Source organism: Carassius carassius, chromosome 47, assembly GCF_963082965.1.
Source record: "Carassius carassius chromosome 47, fCarCar2.1, whole genome shotgun sequence".
Lineage (NCBI taxonomy): Eukaryota > Metazoa > Chordata > Actinopteri > Cypriniformes > Cyprinidae > Carassius > Carassius carassius.
In genome coordinates, this window is record NC_081801.1 from 5,179,690 (window position 1) to 5,201,288 (window position 21,599).

At 36.8% G+C, this 21,599-nt stretch overlaps 1 protein-coding gene and 1 long non-coding RNA gene across 2 annotated transcripts; both read left to right on the forward strand.

Annotated features, from left to right (window-relative positions):
- The first annotated feature begins 373 nt into the window (after positions 1 to 373).
- LOC132130609 (uncharacterized) lies at positions 374 to 2,699 on the forward strand. The gene is made up of 3 exons (XR_009428744.1): positions 374 to 871; positions 1,585 to 2,028; positions 2,365 to 2,699. It is a non-coding gene; the product is annotated as an uncharacterized LOC132130609 (long non-coding RNA).
- Positions 2,700 to 8,397: 5,698 nt separating this feature from the next.
- Positions 8,398 to 19,700, forward strand: LOC132130399 (alpha-protein kinase 2-like). The gene is made up of 11 exons (XM_059542105.1): positions 8,398 to 8,539; positions 9,440 to 11,612; positions 12,461 to 14,003; positions 14,909 to 15,062; positions 15,558 to 15,688; positions 16,740 to 16,778; positions 16,938 to 17,236; positions 17,325 to 17,413; positions 18,022 to 18,239; positions 18,371 to 18,419; positions 18,640 to 19,700. Exons 2-11 carry the CDS (start codon positions 9,471 to 9,473, stop codon positions 18,836 to 18,838), a joined length of 4,863 nt encoding a protein of 1,620 aa, XP_059398088.1. The 5' UTR covers positions 8,398 to 8,539; positions 9,440 to 9,470; the 3' UTR covers positions 18,839 to 19,700.
- The last annotated feature ends 1,899 nt before the right edge of the window (positions 19,701 to 21,599 follow it).

The window sequence follows — 21,599 nt, forward strand, 5'->3', positions numbered from 1 at the left end:
TTCATTTTAATTAGCCTGAAAGCAATTTCCTTTCAGCCTGGTCACCATGGCTACAAGGGAATTTAAAGTCAGAATAAGGGACCTCTGTGGAACGCAGCGATGTGATTGGTGCTTTCATGTTGACAAGGGAGACAGTGACTTTAAATTTGTATTTATTCACTCTAAATCTGGGGCTTTTGTGGTGGTGGTGGATGTTAGAAAAAAATATCTTTAAGCATTTTATAGAATTTCCTCTCAGTGTCCATGTTTCCTCAGTGCTTCATGTTAATATATGTTCATCTTTTTGCTTCATATCTTGGCAAATATTTCTCTTTCTTAGACTTAATGGAGGTTTTACTTAGGTTTCATTGAAATATCATCTTTGTCCTTAAATGGACGGCTGTTGACATTATGTAAGAGTATAGCACTATAAAATCAATGTGAATAGCATGGCACAGATAATTTATTCTTGTTTTTCAAACTTAGCTATCTTGATATCACACAGTAGAATACTTCCTAATCAAAACAAAAATTGTGTGGAGTTGTTCAGTGGCCTCCCTGAGGTAAAAGGCAGACTGCGTTTGGTTTGAGTGAGATGACCAGACAATCATGCGAGCGTGGCGTTTTGATTTGCATGGACATTTTGGATGGTGGGAGAGTACGACAGGTCACACGTCCACCTCTTCTCCCATCATGTGTCCTGATCTCATAACATTTAAACCTGTGAAACACTGCACAAGATGCTAGGGTTAACATGGAGTGCCAGCACTGATATACCTGCTTGTTTGCCACGGCTCGTGTGCCTGGAATGTGTCGCTAAAATGCAAGGAGGACACAACGGCATTCCTTATGGAATTACAGAAAGAGACTCCAAGCAAATATGCAGTCTTGAGTAAGTAATAATGCCAGATTTTACTAAAGCATACTTTTAATGGAGTGGGGGGGGGGGTCATGTTTTGTAGTTGTGTTTCAGTTTTTATTAAAAATTTGTAACAATATTATCAATATGTAAAATATTGTTCAAAATATTTTAGAGCTGTTTATTTATTTGTAATATTGTGTATAATATAATTTTATTAAATTGTTTTTGTATATAGTAGTCAACATTTGCAGTGGTTTTAGGACAACTTTGATGAAAGATTTTGATCCACTTCAAAGGACTACTGTGTGTATATACACACACACACACACACACACACACATATATATATAGTTTATCAGTTTATTAACATTTATTTTTAATGTTGTGTATATTTTGTATTATTTATTGATTTTTTTTCTTTATTTTTCCTTTATTATTAATATTATTATTACTATTATTTTAGCATTGTTTTATTTATCAATATTGAATTTTTTTAATGATATTTTTAGCTTTTTTATTTTTTATGTTAAAGGAGGGAATGTGAAGAGCCCTGGATCCACTAAGAACTTGGGGGGGGGGGGGGGGATCATCATTAGTACATTTTCTTTTATTTTTTTTCTTATGCCAGTGTGTGTTAATCTTTGATTTTCAAATTATGCATTGCAATTATTATGATTAAATAACCATACACTGTCTCAAGTTGAGATGAAAGCTTGTGTTGCTGATATTATTCTGTTATGCAGGACAGGGTGGAGTACTTTGTGGGTATTTGTGTTCCAGACTCTTGTACAGAATCAGAAATCCAGACGCTAGTTTTTTTATGGTGAGTGAAACCATTGTGTTTAACATTTATCTGATCCACACAAAGAACCAACAGTTTTTGAAAACTTGCGCTGCCCTTAAAATATGTTTGTTATTGCTTTAGACAAATTATTGAACCTTGTGTATTTTATTTGAAAGCAAAACATTTAAATCTACAGTGCTTCTTCAAAATATTTGTGTGGGATGTACATCATGTTCACCTTTCTATGTTTTTGTGTTCATGTCTGCAGAGGCCTTTGAGCAGAAACAAATCTCTTTGCTTTCTTCTGTGCCTTCAATCCTAATGTCAAATTCCACTTTTGCATATTCATAAATCACTGCCTCAGTGATTCCACTCATGCAGAACTGTCTCTGATAGTCTGCCTGTGAGTAACACGCACACACATACTTACAACCACATGTGCAAAACATGTGGGTTCAAGCCTACAATGGGTGTTTAATTAAACAGATTATTTTTTTCCTTGCATGCTTATTTTTTTTACGCCCCTTATTTTTACTTATGGCACTTGTACATGCCACAGTGCTAGAGTGTTGTATTTGTGGTTTAAAGGGCATTGCAATGCAGTTGCTAAGGTGCTTTGAGACTTTAATATAGTTGTTAGGGTGTTGTGGGTGGGCAGTAAATGCTAAGTTAAAAAATGTTCTCCTTCTGAATGCCATTTTTAATTATCCTTCTGTCTTCTCTTGTTTTCTGTCCTCAGCTCTACCTGTTTCTGGTTCACCTGCTGTTGACAGTCTGTTGGTTACATATTAACTGTGCTAAATGAAAAGCCGTATCTCTTCCTGCCGAAACGATGAGTCCTGCTCCTTTACCTTAAAACTGGAAGATGAAGAGAAGATTTAAAAAGAAGAGTGAAATATATTTATATATTTAAGAGAAACAAGAAGATTTTAAGTACAGTGTATTTATTAATTCATTTTCCCCGGTTTTCTCATTTCATTCTGTTTGAAAGCTGTAGATTGCTGTTCATGAAGAGTGAACAGACCTGTGGTGTTCTTATTTGAATGCGTTAAATAAATGATTTGATGTACAGAATTAACAGATGAACTAAAGTTTATTAGTGTATGATGTCATATAGTGACACTGCCTGTTTTTAGTAACTCACAGAACTTAAAAACAATGTACTGTATTGATACCATAGTATAATGATGGCATTTAAGGGTAACACCATGGTACTTAATGTTACAACAGCCTGTTTTTAGGGTATGCAAAGGTCTCTGCATAAATACATTAATGTCATCCATGAGATGAGCTGATGTCGCACGCAAGCGTAAATAACAGCTCATAACAATAAAACAATTACCAGACATCAGTATCTGAAGTGTAATTGAGAGGGCCACATCTTAAATGCAGAAAGTGAAAGATGAGTCATTTAACAATCCATCATTTTGAAGTAAAAAAAAATAATCCCAAATCATTAGTCATTTCAAAACACAAAAAAAGCTTTCAAGTAACAATACTGCCTAAAACATTTTTAATCATCTTTATTTGGGATGCCACTAAACATTCTTGCCAGATGGTCTAAAACACAGGTATGTTATAACTGGAGTTTGCCATGTATTCTCTCCATACTACATTCTTAAAATATGTGGTTACACATGTTATTACCCACCTGTGTGCCTGCTGTAATCAGGCAAGTCACAAAATCTGAATCATAAGAGGACAATTAACATCGAGGCCTAACAACTCTTCAAGAGACCAATTAGCTATTTGATATATAAATATTTATTTGATAGCCTATATCTTTTTTTATTTGAAATTACAGAACTACTTTAAAACTTCATGCAACTCATTCTGAGTTAGGCTACACTTCACTGTTCTGTAATAGAGAACATATATAGATCAGTTGTTACACTTATTATGATTTGAATTTCTCCCAACTCACTTGGAATCATAAAATAATTATTTACGCTTGGGGACATTTATGAACGACTATTCACACCAATCGGTGAATGAATTTCCGGTTCATTTAAAAACGACCATTCGCTTCAAAGAATCCGTCTCTCCAACTTTACTACCCGCGTTAAAAGGGTTAAAAGGTACTTGTTTGAGACTCTTAATGAAAATATATGATATTTCTAGATTCAGTAAAGGTTTATTGATGTTGAATGAGTTTGTTAAGAACACCACGTTTTGTCTTAATTATAATATAGCGCCACCTTTTGGACAAAATGAATAGCGACATGTTACTAAAATAATGACTGATTCAGAAAGTGTGAATGATGACGAGTGAGTGAATCATCAGGGAGGCATTACCACTTTTAGTCATGAGCATGACATGACTCCGCTGCTAAAGTATGCTTTACTGGCACTGTACGTTATGACGTCATGCTTAAGTAGCCTAAACATTATTTGAGAGCTGAGATGCTGTTGTCATTTGTCTTATCTGCAGAAAGTTATAACTGTCTGCATGGCGACTTTATTAGTCCGAGTGTCTTCCAGTTGTTGATGGGTGCTTTTTAGACCAGTTTTCCTATTAAAATTAGTGGTTGCATTAATGAATAGACCAATGACAAATTCAAAGCAAGGTTTGATCCAGTAAGCCCCTGCTGGTAGAACTTTACAAACTTAATATCTGCATTGATAGCCTTTCCAGCTATGCATTCTGACTTTACAAGCAATATAAACGTCATTAGAGTATAGAATATGCTTTCTTGTTGCTGTTTTTGTTGTTTTTTAAAGGGGAAGATTATTTTGATAGACTCTTACTCCAAAACAAAAATTTGCTCACCCTCAGGCCATCCAAAATGCAGATGAGTTTGTTTTTTCATTGGAAAGAATCTGGAGAAATTTAGCATTACATCACTTGTGCACTAATGGATCCTCTGCAGTGAATGGGTACAAACAGCTGATAAAAACATCACAACAATCCATAAGTAACCCACACGGCTCCAGTCCATCTTGTGAAGCAAAAACTGTATGTTTGTAATAAACAAATCCATCATTATGATGTTTTGATCTGTTTATTACAAACACAGAGATTTTTTACTTCGAAAGATGTAAACTGATTTTCTGGAGTTGTATTATTTACTTGTGGATTATTGTGATGTTTTTATCTGGACTCTCATTCTGATGGCACCCATTCACTGCAGAGGATCCATTGGTTAGCAGGTGTAATGCTACATTTCTTTAAATCTGTTTTAAAATAAACTCATCTACATCTTGGATGGCCTGAGGGTGAGTACATTTTTTAAGCCAATTTGTGATGTGGCTTTTCATCAAAGAGTCCCTTCTTTGAGTCTGCTAAGTTTTCGTCCTGTGAATGAAGTCAAAGGCTGTCCTACTTTCGGTTGAAGCCCCTCTCGCCCTCTTTTAACCCCCTACCATGCACGTATATCGCATATACAATTATTCAGAGTGTGTAGCAAGAAGTAACGTTGCCCCGTGCAACAGCACATACTAGTGAGGTTATATTTAACTGACTTCAGAAAGCTGACACTCTGGACATTTTCCATATCTCCACTCACGAATGCTTAAGGTTCTGTGCCAAAACAAGACTAGATCTGTAAGCATGTATCTGGATTGGGAATAACAGCACAATTGAACCTTTAAACTAGCAGATTTTCATGAGTGATTTCATTTAGAGTATAGAAAGGCTGTCTGTGTGTTCAGCATGTGTAATGCTGCCATGCTGGGTGCTGATTGCATTTACGTATGTAGGGAAAATGATCAAATTAAGCACATACCTCAGGCCCACTTGAATGTGAAACAAAAGTTAGGGGTTAGTACATAATTTTTCAAATGTTTTTCAAAGAAGTCTCGTTTGCTCACCAAGAATGGATGTATTTAAAAACACAGACACACACACACACACACGTTTGTTTTTGTGAAAATGGGGACATCCCATAGTCATAATGGTTTTTATACTGTACAAACTGTATATTCTATGGCCCTACACCAACCCTACACCTAACCCTAACCCTAACCCTCACAAGAAACTTTGTGCATTTTTACTTTCTCCAAAAAACTCATTCTGTATGATTTATAAGTGTTTTGAATAATGGGGACAAGGGTTATGTCCTCATAAGTCACCCTCTCCTTGTAATACCTGTGTCATACCCATGTCATTATAGAGTTGTGTCCTGATATGTCACAAAAACAAGAGCACACATATCTATATCTATATATCTCCAAAGAGATTAAAACAGATACATTTTTTCAGATCTGCAATTTGTAAATACTTACTATAATTTTATAAATAAAAAAAAAAAAATATATATATATATTTAAATGGCTTATATTTTGTCTTTTTATGACAAAACATCATAATCTTTTAGATGTGAGATTAACCTTGATTAGATACAAATTTGAAGGCTATTCACATAAGTCTACACTCAACCCCTTTACATTCTGTTTTTAACACTGTTTAACATGTGTGTGTCTGAAGTGCTTTGAGTGTGAAGTGCTACTATGTTCTTTGATAAGAATACAAGAGCATATACAGTTTTAGACCACAATATCAGTGCTACATGGGGATTACGAAATGAAATGATCCCTTATCAGAATAAAACATTTGAATATGCATGCAACATAGATATTATGGTAACATAGAATTACCATACTATCATTGTAAATAATGTAAGTACCATAGTATTTCCATCTAATACCATCAGTATACCATGGTGGCATGCCATCACAAACCGTAGTTTCTATAACAGTGCTTAAAGTATAAACTACCTGTACAACATTCTATTTTGAAGGATCCGTGAAAACATCAAGGCCGAGTCTCCAAGAAAACAAATTAGTACAAGACGTACAAGTCCTCATATCAGTGTTTATGATGAAGGGTGCGTGTGGTTGCATAACTGTTTTGGGATCAAAGCGACACTTGGAATTTTATTAGTGTAAAATAACTGGGTGGGTCTTCACCTCAAAACATGACGTGTGTGTTTGTTAGTCTTTCTGGCCTGTATCTGCCCAGCAACTGTCCAGACACACACACTTACACAAAATATCAACATGGCTTGTTACACACACACACGAATGGTCATGCTGTGTTGAAGACCTACTGCCTGTCCACACCTGTTCCTGTTTCCAACACAATGTATCAGTGTTATAAAATAATCCACCACACACACATTGAATCACGTAACATTGTCCGTTTGCATTTTATTTTTATTTTTTTGCGGTGCCAAAACCTCAGATCATAAGCTGTCAACCTCTTCAGATTTAGAAGGTCAGCAGTAATGTCTCTTGCTGTGGAAAATGTGACCGTGCTAGTCATTTTAATGATAACGATGTGAGATAAATTTTTTTTTTTTATGGTACCTACTTTAAAAATACCCATCAATGAAAGAATATTAAATGCTGAACACATTTTAAAACTGCACGATATCTCAAATTATCTCTGTTTACAATAATATATGTTTTTTTGTAAAGTAATGGCACTCAGTGTATGAGAGGTGTCTGCTCAAATGACACATTTATAGGAATGTGTGTGTGTGTGTGTGTGTGTGTGTGTGGTTCATGACCTGGTCTCAGAACACAGACTGGAGTCAAGGGCTTATTCCCTTCGAGATTTGCAGGACACTGAAGGAGTGAAGACGTTATGTTCCCACAGGGATCAATCATAAGGCAACACATTCTGAAGACTGAAACCTCAGTGTGATTTTAACAGCCTGCAAAGCTTAAAGGTTTCTCGACCTGTGCCAACCCTAAGCCAGAGAATGTTGGTTAAATTTGTTGCATCCAGAGACACACTTGTAAACTGTGGGAGATGTTAAACGTGACAATGAAATGCTTTGATGAACTCAGCTTTGGATTCAAAGGAATCTTCATACTTAACCTAATTTTGCATCCTTTGCAGGAAATCTTGCATGCAAATTTGGTTAGTTTGTAATCCATGCAACACATGGAAAAGACTGGGAAAATAATGCATAAAGTTGCATTGTGCATTTGCATCTTTTTTAAGCTTGAAAGTTCTGTTCTCATGATTGCATTGAGGTTGCATTGATTTAAAATATATATATATTTTTTTTTACAAATGAGAACATGAGGGAGAGTAAATGATGACAGAATTCTTGTTACTGGGTCATTTGTTTCTTGAGTAACACAATAGTTAGGAAAAATCATGCATGCAGCTTGTTGACAGTTTCATTAATTAGATGACATAGAGAGCAAGTATCCATAACTGTGTGTTCCTCGAATCAATGCACCTGTTGGGAAGGCCACCTCACATTACAGATGTGTGCGCTAGAAAGAGAGAGTGTGGAGGTAAAGGAGATGTAGATCTTGTCTAAGTAAAGAACGAAGCACTTCTGAGAACCTTGCAATCTTCTTCCTCTGCGTCAAAGCTTGTAGATCAGATCCTCCCTGTGGAGCATTAAACATTTCTTATTTAAAAAACCCTGTCTGCGTCTGCAACACCGATCCAGGATCAACACACCCCTGACAGGCATAAAAATACCTTTCAATGTCAAATTCTGCTCCACTGTTCTGACTGTAATAATCTCGTTCTGGCCTCATATTAAAACACCTCAGAGATTATATTTATGATGTTTGTCAAGTCTGATGATCGCAAGGCAGGCAAATATAGCTGTGAAGTGAAAATCGTCAAGCATGGCACATGTCTCTGCTATCAGGTAACCCACTTTGAACTAAGGGAGATGTGGACTAAAAATAAACCCTCTCCCCAAACCCCCAAGACCTGTCAGCTTTATGTGAACCTCATATTCTTCAGACCTACATCACCGTTGAGTTTTATTGCCCATTTGGATGTAAAAAAGGTATCTGCTTCATTGTCTGTGTTCTCTCTCTCTCTTTCTTTTGGGACAAACCATTTGTGTTCTGCCTGCAGGGTTCTGATGCTGAGCGCCGCTGCTTTAAGAGTGAGATCTTTGGACTCAATTGCTTATAACAGATGTGTTCAAACTGAGGTATCGAGTCTGACAAAGGTCGTCAGGTTTTATGGCTTTGGCTGCTAGTTGGGAAAAAAAAATACATTTATTTGAATGAAATGAATTATATTACTGTGTTTATAAGGTATTGTTTACTGTGAAACTATACTTTGATATAGTGACTAAAAGGTATTCTTAAAGAATACTGTTTTCTTATTTAGTCATATTATTCTAACATTTTTACACAGCCGATTTAGAATTTCTGCTTATTTTTATTATAGTATCAAGTTGGAATAGGTACACCAGACAACTTATATATGTTTTGCATGCACATTGAAATCAGTTATTATGCAGGTGGTGTATATTAATAATATTTATTTATTTATGTCTTGCATTACATCTCTTAAATTTATGATGCATTGCATCTTACTGAAGTGAGTGATGACAGTTTAAGAGTAGCTTAAGAAAATCATGTGTGTAGGAAAAACAGGGCTGAGACATACTCATCTGATAGCGTTGATGGAAGAATCACGTATGGAAATAATGCACAGATGGGTTGATACAAATCTAAGTGGAAACTCATTTGACCAATCTTTCAATACCGCTGGTTGTAATGGTAAAACCTAGGATTAAATGCAGTTATTTATATTTCTAAAATTAACTTAATTATTTTTTACATTTATTTTATATTAGATTTGCCTATGATGTCTTAGAAAAAAATTACATTTGTTCTACAATGCTGTAAAATAATATTACATCATATTACTCCAAGGCAAGCTACTAAAAAGAATGCCATGTTACCATGTCTAAAAGCCACAGTACTTTTATTTATTTACATTTTTTTATCTTGCTTTTTTAAATGATCTATAGCTCTAATTTTCTATGTGTCTAACTGTTTCTTGTTTTCTTTTTTCTCTTCTTCCATTTCCTCTCTTGCAGTGATGTGTGTGCAGTGATCCAGAGAGAGGAGATGACAGCTGAGCGGGTTGACATGGCCGTCCCAGACAATCTGCTGATCTTAGACACAGATGCTGTCAACTCATTCTTCGCTTCACCGCCCATAGAGCAAAATGAGCCTGCCTGTGCCACGGACAACCAGACAGATGACAGATGCAGTTCAGTCCCTGAACAACACCCTAATCCAGCCTCAGGAAGCTCAGGATTAATGCAGGTTTCGCACCAGGACGGGACCATTGAGATCCAAAGTTCAAACAATAAAAGGGAAAATGAGAGTGGTTTAGTCTTAAGGCGGTCCCTGGATCACACTGCAATGATAGAAATTAAAAGAAATCATCCAAATGATGATAAAAGTGACAATTGTGACTTCAGTACTGCTGCTGTAATGGAGACTGACAATATCACAAACAGTATTAACATCCCTAAACTAATTTACCTAATGGACAATATGATATACAGTGATCAAAATGACAAACATAGTGACTCAAACACTAAAGATGATCCAAATGAGGCTCATGACAATTTGATGAGTCCAGAAGTTATATTATTAACAGAAGACAACAGGCAAGAAGAAATGAGTCAAGATACCATTTTAAACCCATATGAATCCTCTGAGAGCACTGGACTTGAGGTAAGCCAAATGACTAATGATGTTGATCCTTTGGTTAACACTGTCTCTGATGTTATGAATAGTGAGCAAAGCTCATGCTTAATTGCAAGCAATGAGACTGATGCAACCTTCTCTGAATCTATCATCCAGACTTCATCTGAAGGTGTTGATGTAGCAGTGGAAGCGGCGACTGCATATAAAACTCATCCAGAAATGCATGACATTACAGATGACTTCACATGTTGTGGCTTCACAACCTCTCATATACCAAAGACAGATGATCCGAAGACTGGCATTCATCTATCTTTGGCTGATTTGCATGAAGCAGACACTGTAAACATCTTAACACATGCCTCTGCATTATTAGACACTTTGGGGTTGAACAACGTTGCCTTGGAAACAGCTGACGTGCCAGTCAATGACAGTGGGATCATTCAGACTGTAAATCAAGACTTAGCTTCCTCAAACGTTGAGTTTTGCTCTGGCGTTTTAACCCAAATGGTTCAGAATCTTCTACAGGATTCAAAATATGACGTAACAAAATCAGAATCCAGCAGAACTGATGATTCCATACTTGACAGAATGACTGATACAAAATTTCCTTTGGACATCGGTTGGGTGGAAACTTGTAGCAATGATCCAAGTGAGAAAATAGATTCATTTTTTCCCCAATCCATGCACGAAACCTCACAGATTGGGGAAAAACATGAGAAGGATCTCTCACAAGCGATCCCTTGCCCAACAACTGTCACGAATAGAGATTTAGATAACTGTTCTGAGGAGATCGATGGTGCTTCCTTAAAGTTCACAAGAACAGAACGTGATGTTGAGGCTAGTAGTGATTTGTGGCTGGACGCTCGCCAGTTCTTGGCAGGTGAAGAGGATGAGGGTGCTATTTTTGACAAGTGGGGTCGTTCGTGTTCTCCCAGCCCCCCCATGACCCATCCAGACAACACAAAAGCCTCTGATTACTCCAGGAGAGAGAACATTTCAATTGACTGCCACACTGAAGACTGGGAGCTGAGGTTTCCACTGGTTGAGAGGCGGTCATCCTCAGACAGCTGGGCTAGTGCACTTTCAGACTGGTTCCAGGCCGTTAACACCTATTCAGAAGACTCTTTTACCAGCGTTAACACTTCAAGCACTGGTTTTAAGCTCAGTATGGCAATCCAGGACAACTTTTTGGAGCAAAGGACAAATCCTGATAATGCAAGCAACACTGGACTGACGTGTCTGTCCCTCAATCTCTTAGAATCAGAAGAACCAGGTCAAGCCTTGAGTAGAGGACTAGTTGAGTCTGATAACACTAATGGAACTATGTTTAAACAAGGAGATAAAGATGGACTTCCTTCTCATTCAGACTCTGACAGAAAGGATAATACAACAATGGAGAACAACATGAGTTTGTTAGAGAGGTCTGGATCCCATAATACAGATACAAATGCAGTCGTGGATACGCTTAATGCATCAAAGTCTCCTGGAAATGAGGTCAGTGCCAAACATTATGGAAGTCAGCAAATCCCTGGAGAGTTTTGGAGTGCAAAGGTGAGATGATGATCACATTTCAAAAACAGTTAGCACAGGCAGATGTATTGTAGTTTTCTTTTGGTCTTCTGCCTTTTGCATTGAGAGATTTGCATTTTAAACTAAAGGTTAGTTTTGGTTGACTGTACTGAAATAACCACATATTGAATGCACATTTTAAAACCATTTAAATTCAAAATTTAAAACCAAAAAGTAATTTAGTACAGCCGTTGTTTAGTGGTGGTATCATCATGCATAAACATGATACTTAATGCTTACTGTATTCACATTTCACCACCGTGCTCATGACAGACAGCTGTGGCTGCTGAGGAAATGTGAGGGGCAGAGAAAAATACTGATAAACAGAAATGCAGACTAATTATAGAGGGTGGAGGATGATAATAGACCAAAGAGCAAAAGAGGAACTGGAGAGGTGGTGGGTGAGGGGCACAAGCACAGCTGAGGGCCGAAATATGAGCCCTGTTCTCAAACTCTGTGTCGTCCTGTACAAGAGTTTCTCCAATCCCAAAGACCCCTGAGACAGCGGGAGAGATGTGATTGGTTACCTTTCATTACACAGCGGCTGTGATCACTATAATAGAGATGATTCCTTCCATTGCCAGCCACATGTGGCTTTAGACTGCAGCATGAAACCGTAATGGTTTTTGCATTAGGCAGACCATCGCTTTAGTGAGGTATGTAAACAAACAGTTAAATGTAGTTTGGATGAGAATAGGAATAAATTGACTTGAACAAATGATACAAATTCTTCTATTCCTGTGCTGTCTGCCTCTAAATTCTTGTCTCAAGATAGAACTCTGCATCTTTTCCATGACATTTAATGTTTTTTCAATGTTTTTGTGTTTCAGTCAGAAGGAAATGTGCTGGTTGACGTAACCGGAGACAAAGATTCCTATCTCGGGTTGGTCTTCGAGGAGGAACGTGAAAGCAGTTTTACTTCTCAAAGGATCTCGGCCTACATTAGCGACAAGAATTTAACTGACTGTGTGAGCGGCGAGGAACAGCATCACGGTTCCGATGTTGCTCTCCACACATGTCCCTCTCAATCGAACAGTCACGTGTCTTCTGAGGTGGGGCTTGCTGGAGGAAATGAATCGCTTGGACATTTTAACACCAAGGACTGTACCGTGAAGCCAAGAGAGGAGGAAATAAATACATTTCCACACTTTATTATGCCATTTGCTCCACTCGGTACTGGAAATACTTTTCTCCATCATAGTCTATTGAAGAGTCCACAGGCTGATCTAGACCTTCCACCTAAAGTGATCATTAATGAGATACACCTTAAGAGTGATCAAAAACCAATCATTAGTGACGATTCTTCTAAAGATCGCTTTCATACTTGTCCTGACAAATCTTTATCTTCATCCTGTGGAGATTCAGATGATCCTTACATCAAGGATACTAGGAGAAAAGCAGAGTGCAGTGATACCTGTGACATCAACAAAGAGCTTTCTAAGTTAATTTTACTCAATGGACAACGTTTTATGGTATCTGTGGACAAAAGTGTTGCATATGTCACTCTAGACTTGGAAGAACCCATTTTAAGTCAGTTTTCTTTGTCATGCTGTGAGGAACGACCGAAAACAAACAATATGCCTCACAAGACTTCCAAAACTTCCTCAGATGGTAAAACACGCTTGAAACATAAAGAGAAGCCGGCTGAGAAACAGCAACACAGGATTCAAACATCAAAAAAGCAAGATCTTCAGGCCCCATCCCAGGCGAAAGATCAATTCAATTCAGAAGGAGATGGTTGTGAAGATCGTCCAGTTACTGCCATTGAGCCTATAGTCATCACAGAGAAGATCGTTCCTAAAACCCAAGGGAAGAAGAAAAAGAAGCATGCGCAGCATGGGATGACCAAACCAGAGAATGAGCAACCGCCTGACGTAGAGAGCAGAAGTGTTCAGAAGACCGTGAGTGACAAGACCGAGAACCTTGATGTGATGGTGACGACAAATGGTCTGGATAAACTAGCATCTCATCCTCCCACCAATTTGGATATTACTAACAAAGATAGCATTCAGAAAGTCATGTCAGTGAGACCCAAAGTACACTCCAGTGGGAGTTTTGCAGCCAAGATGGAACCTGTTGGCATAAATGCCACTCAGAAAGCTACTCCTATAAAACTCAAAGTTGATGCCAGTAACACAGCCATGATGGAAAATAAGACGTGCACCTCAGATTCTCTAAGCACGCGTTTATCCAGCATGCTGAATGAAGACATCAAGCGCAGGCGAATCACAGACAAGTTGTCTGGAACAGTTCCAATAAGGACGAGGCCACAGCTGCCCACAATTTTCCGCCAGGCAAGAAAAGATGGAGTAGATACGACCATGAGAGCTTACAGTGAGGTTGTCAAGCAGAAGACTCCATCACCCAAAGAAGGTTCTCCAAATGCATTCCTGTTCAACTTCATATTAAATATCAATCCATTAGAACAGGGATGTCCAATTCTGCTCCCAGGGGCCTAATGTCCAGCAGAGTTTAGCTTCAACCTGCCAAAAAAACTGCCACACTTGTTTTCTAGACTTTAATTTTCTGGTTCAGGTGTGTTTGATTAGGACAAACGCTAAACTCTTCAGGCCCTCCAGGAGCAGGATTGGACATCCCTGCACTGGGACATTTTGTGTTTTATAGTATGTGTTACTGAGTCAGAAATGTCATAATCATCCAGTTTGACCCAATCTGATGTGGTTTGTTGGTCTTAGCTGGTTTAAGCTGGTTTAGCTTGTCTATCATTCTAGTTAAGGTGGATTTAGCTGGTTTGTCAATTGGTCAAGTGACCATAAATCTGTAAAACCAACAAAACAGATCAGCCAGATCAGCTTGGCCATCTTAAGCTACATTTACACGACAACAATGTAGTCAAAAACAGAAAAGTTTTTCCCTTGCATTTGTAAATAGTTTCACAAATACACAACAACATATTCAAAACGATTCACATTTACACATATCTGCGAAAACTGGCAAAAACGCTGTATTACGTATGCCAGGCCAGTAATGGCGCTGTCACCTTGTTAGTAAACTGTACCTGTAGGGAAGTGATGATTATATGTTGTATATGATGTCCCTACTGTTGGTTGTAATCATTTTGACAACCATCATGTAAAATTTTTTCCCGTTTTCGGCTGAAAACATTGTCAAGTAAATGGCCACTTAGGGGGACCAACTAATAATTTTAGGATGATTCAAGTTGTTTTTTTAGGATAGAATAAATTGGAAGCAGGTTATCAAATAAATTTCTGTAAAATGGACTATAAATTCTGAAACTTTCTATGTTTTTGTTGTAGTTGTGATTCCTCGTGTAGTCTCAGAGATCCAGGCTGACCCAGTCCCTGACGACCCCCAGAACATCTTGCTTTGGTGCCAGTTCAGTCCCGTCCCACCTGATGCCACCATTAAGTGGACTAAAGAGGGAACAGTTTTGTCAGAGATAAACAAAGTGTAAGAAAACACCTCTTCTCCTATCAGCCCGTTTCACATTATATACCAACTTTATTGTTTGACTCTGGTTCAAAATTAAGTTTCCAAATAGAATTAGCTAACTGAGAAGACCATGTTTCTGAAGGGTCTCTTTATAGCTTTTTACCACTGGGTGGCACTCGGTTCTTGTCCAAATCTGCTGTACATTTACTCAGAACATCAACACTCTGGTGATTCAGACATGAATTGGAGTGAAAGCAAAATGAACCTTTTAAATAACAGTGTGATAAATGCTGACAAAGTGCCTAAAGTGCCCCCGACTCTCTCAAACAGGCCTCTGCTTTCCAGAATGGTCCTTCTGAGTTGTAATTGCAGTTATACGGCATATAATCAGGATTCGGGGATGAACACCTGGTCTGTGTTGACCACTGTACTCAGTGCCCTTTGCCAAGATGTGTGAAGGGTTACTACTTTACTATAAATGTACAGTAAAATGTTTTTCTTTTCTTTCTGTAGAGAGAAGGATGACAGCCGCTTCACTTTGACCATCCTAAAGGCTTGTAGTAAAGATCTAGGGCTGTACAAATGCAGCCTAAACGCCGCCAACATTTCTGTTTCGACCTCGGAGTACCATCTCACGTCTGAGGGTAAGATATAGAGGTCTGCCTTCCCAGACTAATGATTAAAGAGGCTATAAATTAAGATTTTAATTTGCTAATGAATTCCATGACTAAACAGAAAGTTATAGCAGGAACTCAGGCTCTGAAGTTTCAGCAGGGTAATTAATGTAATAGACTGAAAGAAAGCCAGATAAAGACTTATCTGCTACCAAAATGGCTCACTGCATATTATACAGTTCAGCTGTTACTGTACATTCTTTAAGTATGCATGTGTGCAGCATGAATACAATCCATACATAATACACTAACGTTCAAAAGTTTGGGGACAGTATTTTTTTTAAAGAAATGTAATACTTAAACTGATCAAAAGTGACAGTAAATACATTTATAATGTTAGAAACGATTCCTGTTTCAAGTAAATAAGGCTTTTTTTTTTTACATTTTCTATTCAAAGAATAAAAAATATCTCAATTTCCCCAAAAACTTTAAGCAGCACAACTGCATTTCTTTTACAGGTTGCATTTATGTGATCAAAAAACAAATAAATAAAAATAATGAAATTAAATAACTGTAAAATAAATAAACGAAACATTAAAAAGAAATATTAATACAATTTAAAATATGTATTTCCTATTTTTAATATAATTTAAAATATAATTTATTCCAGTGATGTCAAAGTTGAAGTTCAGCAGCCGTTACTTCAGTCTTTTGGTCCTTCAGAAATCATTCTAATGACTTGCTGCTCAAGAAACATTTCTTATTAAACCATAAATAGAAATATCAAAAGTTTGTGAGAAATAATTATTTTTAGCATTGTAATCTTTACTGTCACATTTGACCACTTTTGTGTGTCCCTGCAGAATAAAAGCATTAATTTCTAAAAAAAAACAAAAAAAAAACGTATTGACCCCAAGCATTTGAAGGATAGTGTGTATATTTCCAAAATTTAGTGGTAAATACACAAAGCTTGAGTCTGGGAAACCAATCCTGACTTTGTAGATCTGTAAACATGAGAAAACAATCAATAAGATGGCTTTTTAAACATTTTGACTCACAGTTGTAAAATGTTTCATTTCAGTGCTGATGGAACTAGTCATTCCGAGTCATGATCAACCAGGTAAACAGACCTTTCATTTCTATAGAATCTTCTGTTCCTATGAGTATCTTAACTATAATGAACAGTATGATGAATTATTTCTTTTATGAAAATCTCTATATGTGTGAGCGGTTAGTTTATAACAACAGTTCTCATCCCATTTATACTGTAATCTCCCAGCTGAGCCCAGGATTGTGGACGGCGATGAGGAGAACATCCAGTGCAGCCCACTTCTCTTTAAGGGAGATTTTCTTTCGGATCAATACTTTGGAGAGAATCAACCAGCGAGCATCGTGACTGAAAAGGTCCATTTCGGTGAAGGCATGCATCGCAAGGCTTTCAGAACCACTCTCAGAGAAGGCAACCTGCCGAGCTTCAACCCCGGCCATCCATGCGTCCTGAAAGTACACAATGCCATCAGTTATGGGACCAAAAATAATGAGGAACTCGTCCAGAAGAACTACAGCCTGGCTGTGGAGGTGAGAATGGATGTCTCCAGGAAGATGTTTAATTAAGAAATTAACTTAAGGAGATTTGGGACTGATTCTTTTTTTCTATATTAACCAGGAATGTCATGTGCAGAATACCGCCAGGGAATATATTAAAGCGTACAACAGTGTGGCCAAGTCTGCAGAATCATTTGGAGAGCTGCCAGAGTAAGTTTTACTATACACACTTGTGAAGTGTACACAGATGATCTGTATTGTTTCAGTGTATCACTCAATTCAAGTGTAATTGTGTGAGGTGAAAAGATTTCTACATCTACTTAATAAGTGTACTGAAGATTTTCTAATTAAAGTAACATCTACACTACCATTCAAGTTGTTTTATGTATAAAACTACAATAAAATTGGTGATACTATTAAATTTAAAATAAGTGTTTTATTTTATTATAACTTTTTGAATGAATATTAATATGTACTTTATTCCTGTGATGCAAAGCTGAATTTCAGCATCATTACTCCAGTCTTCAGAGTCACATGATCCTTCAGAAATCATTCTAATATGTTGGTTTGCTGCTCAAGAAGCATTTCTTATTTTTATCAATGTTTAAAATAGTTGTGCTGCTTAATAATTTAGAGGAACCCGTGATAAGTTTGAGATTAAAAAATTTGAAATAACAAATATTATAAATGTCTTTCACTTTTCATCAATGTAATGCATTCTTGTTGAAAAATTTCCAGTTTCCATAAAAAAAAACAAAAAAACACTTTATTCAAAACATAATTTTTATTTATTCACTAAATTGTCCTTAAATTCCCAGAATCATCCCGATTTATTTGGTGCACCGGCCGTCTAACAACATCCCTTACGCCACGCTGGAGGAGGAGCTGCTGGGAGATTTTGTGAAGTACTCTGTGAAGGACGGGAAGGAGATCAACCTGATGCGCAGAGACTCTGAGGCGGGACAGAAATGCTGCGCCTTCCAGCACTGGGTCTATACACAGACCGAGGGCAACCTGCTGGTCACAGATATGCAGGGTAAATATCAACTTATTGTTGTAAATATCAACCATGTGTTGCACATCATGACATTCAGAGCATGAGAAGGATGTGAGTTCGAGTCCTGCAGGGAGTGATGCATAATTATTATTTTTTTCTCTTTTTCTCAGGTGTGGGTATGAAACTGACAGATGTTGGGATTGCCACCTGTAAAAAAGGGTAAATTCCCATTTAAAACTATCACAAATGTATTCTTTAAAAATGTGATATTTGAATAAATTTAAATATATATATATACATTTTATTTAAATATGTACATATAAATGTTGAATATAATAATAATAATAAATTTGTTAAATAAATATTTAAATATTTGCTTTAAAAATAGTGTATGTTATTATTATGAAAGCAGTAAAAATATTTTTTTTTATCATTGCAGCTATAAGGGATTCAGGGGAAACTGTGCCACGTCCTTCATTGATCAGTTCAAGGTTCTGCATCTGTGTAACAGGTACTGTGAGCTTCTGGGCCTGACGTCCCTCCAGCCCAAGCCCAAGCCCAAGCCAAAACCAAAGCCAAAAACACAACCCGCGCCAAAGAAAAAAACCTTCGGTCCTGTACTGAACGGCAAATCCTGATCACACAGAAACTGAACTTCTGCTAGTAGGATAACTAGTGTTTTTGGCATTTTTTATCAACGAAGTCTTGCTCAGGGACAAACGTGTTTCTGAGATGTTTCTTTAAATGTAAGATGACATTCATCTGTAAGGACAGTAGGGAGCTTACTTCTTTCTTGAGAGCTCTTTTGTGCCATTTTAAATGAGTTTATTTTTTTATGTTTTTAAAGGGGTGAGTGGTTTGACAATTGATGTGATTTTTTTGTTTGTTTGTTTAAACCAAAGAACTATCAGCTATTGTGTTTTTATCCTGATTTGCTTTGTTGAAAAGTTGTGCCAGTGGTGCTGCCATCTGATTCTTTATTATTAGCCTACTGGCACTTCTGAACAACTACATGTTATTATGATCGTTTGTTATAATATGTGCAATAAGTGCTTAGTTTATCAAACTGCTAAATCTTAAATAGACATTTACTTTATGAGTGAGATTAATGTACAACACGGTAAAGGTTTATTGTTGGATTTGAATGCGACTGCCTGAATTGAATGTTTGAAGCTTCTCATTTTCAATGTTAAAGTACTTTTCACACATGCAAAATTTAAAATGTTTTCTTTCATTTCGAAAAAAGTTCTTCAACACTGTCTCTGGGAAGGATGAGGTGGTAAATCTGACACTGTGGAAAAGTTTGTACACTTGCCCTAGTAAACAGCTGTTGATTTGCCTCAGTAAGAATGACAATCCTCCACCTTCACGTTTCCATCATCCTTCCAAAGTCAAATGACTTATTGCCTCACTGCTATATATAAGCACACACGTCTGAAGCCATGTATTTGTCCTGTTAATGTTAATGACCTGCACAAATGAATCACCTGAAAAACTAAACTGTGATGTTACTGTAGCTATTTTCTGCAAATCTAGATAGTCTTATCTATTAGTAGTCTTAGTGTATGTGGAGTGAAGGTCAGAGGTTAGCAGATTTCTTCTGAATGATATGTTGTGCATTAATACCTTTTTTTTTTCTTTTGAGTCTGGCTTTTATTTTAATCACAACCTTAAAAAAATTATTTTTAATAAAATAAAAAACTATTTATTTGACTAAAATGTATATTATAAAATTACATTTCATTTTGCTTTCTGTAGTCTAAGGAAAAATCAGACATTATTTTAGTTAAACTAAAGTTAGTTCAACTAAAACATAAGAAAATTATTAAAATATATATTTTATTACTTATTTTATATAAGCATAAACTTAAAATAAAAAGTAAAAGCTAATATTGATCTATATACTTATTTTTTTAATATTTAAACGTTTCAGATTTGATTTCAAAATGCAAAATTTGGATGATGTAGAAAACCACAACTAAAATAAAAAAACAACCACTATATTTTAAAAATCTGATACAAATTCCAAAATGTTAAATAAAATGAAGATGAAAACAGCAAATATAAAATCTTCATAAAACTAACTATACTAACACAGCACTTCTTTACTGTCACTTTTGATCAATTTAAAGCATTCTTGCTGAATTTCAAATAACACTTAAACCATTAAAACGCTTCAAGAAACTTCCACGTTTTTTATTGTCATGATATGATACTAATACTGAACAAAATATGAAGAAAGTGTGTAACATGACATGCATACTGTCAGGCAGCTGGGTCAGTGCACACATACGCCAGGCATGATCTCTTACATCTATTTTTGGCAGATGCCAAATTATCAACCTGGCAACTCACACTTAAAGACACAAGGGCGTTTCACATTCCCACAATAGAGTCCATCATCATTATTGTGTTTCTCTGTGCTGATTGGCCGAGGTGGTTGTGAGGTCTCACCGTGGCTATTTAGTGTGATAATGGCGTTTGACAACACAGGATACAAACACCATTGTCACACTCCACAGCTCAGGAGGACGAGACTGACAGTCTAGAGAGAGTGACATAGCCTTTTTTTCTAATAGTGAAAAAGGAAATAGTAGTATTTTTTTCACCTGTGATAGCTGAACCTTTATCTAAACTTTTGGAAACTTGCTCTTAAATGAACAAGGCCTGCAGATGTCCCTCTCTTGTCTTTCGTTCAGCAGCTGGCTCTCGCTCTGGTCATGTGTGAATGTTAGCGATTATCATTGCGTTTACACGTCTGTCAGTGGAGTGGATAGTGATGGGAACCGTGCAGATGGTCTCTTCTGAATGATCAGTTATGCCTTCGATCAGGAATCTTCAACAGAGGGTCCTCCCGTTATTGAGCTCAAACATATTTTAGTGAAAATAAAAAGTAACCAAAAACACAACTATATACTGTACGTCAAATCAGATAAACATTTCAGTATGGGATTTTAATGTCACGTACAAGTATATGACTGCAATGTCATGTGGTATGTAAATATATTAGTATAATATATTAATGTGGTACTTTTTGATCAGGCACCTAAAGGAAGGTTAGGCTTAACTTTTTGAAGCGTCAGAACAACTAAAAAAAAAACTATTTTTTGGACAATATATCCATTCTCAAGTCTTTTTGTGGACATGTTAACTTACCACAGACTCTGTTCAGTAAAGATGGTTGATCCACATGAGCCTTCGTGCTGTAAGAATAGTGAGAGCACTGAAAAAGACACTTTATAAAACACTAACACACACACACACGTCGTCTCTCCCAGTGATCAAGTCTGCAAGAAAATGAGAAACAAGTCCGGTCTATGTCATGACTGCTCATTCTACTCTCCTTTAACCTCCATATATGTACCTCCAGGGGGTTTAGTCAAACAGTTTTGTGATAAG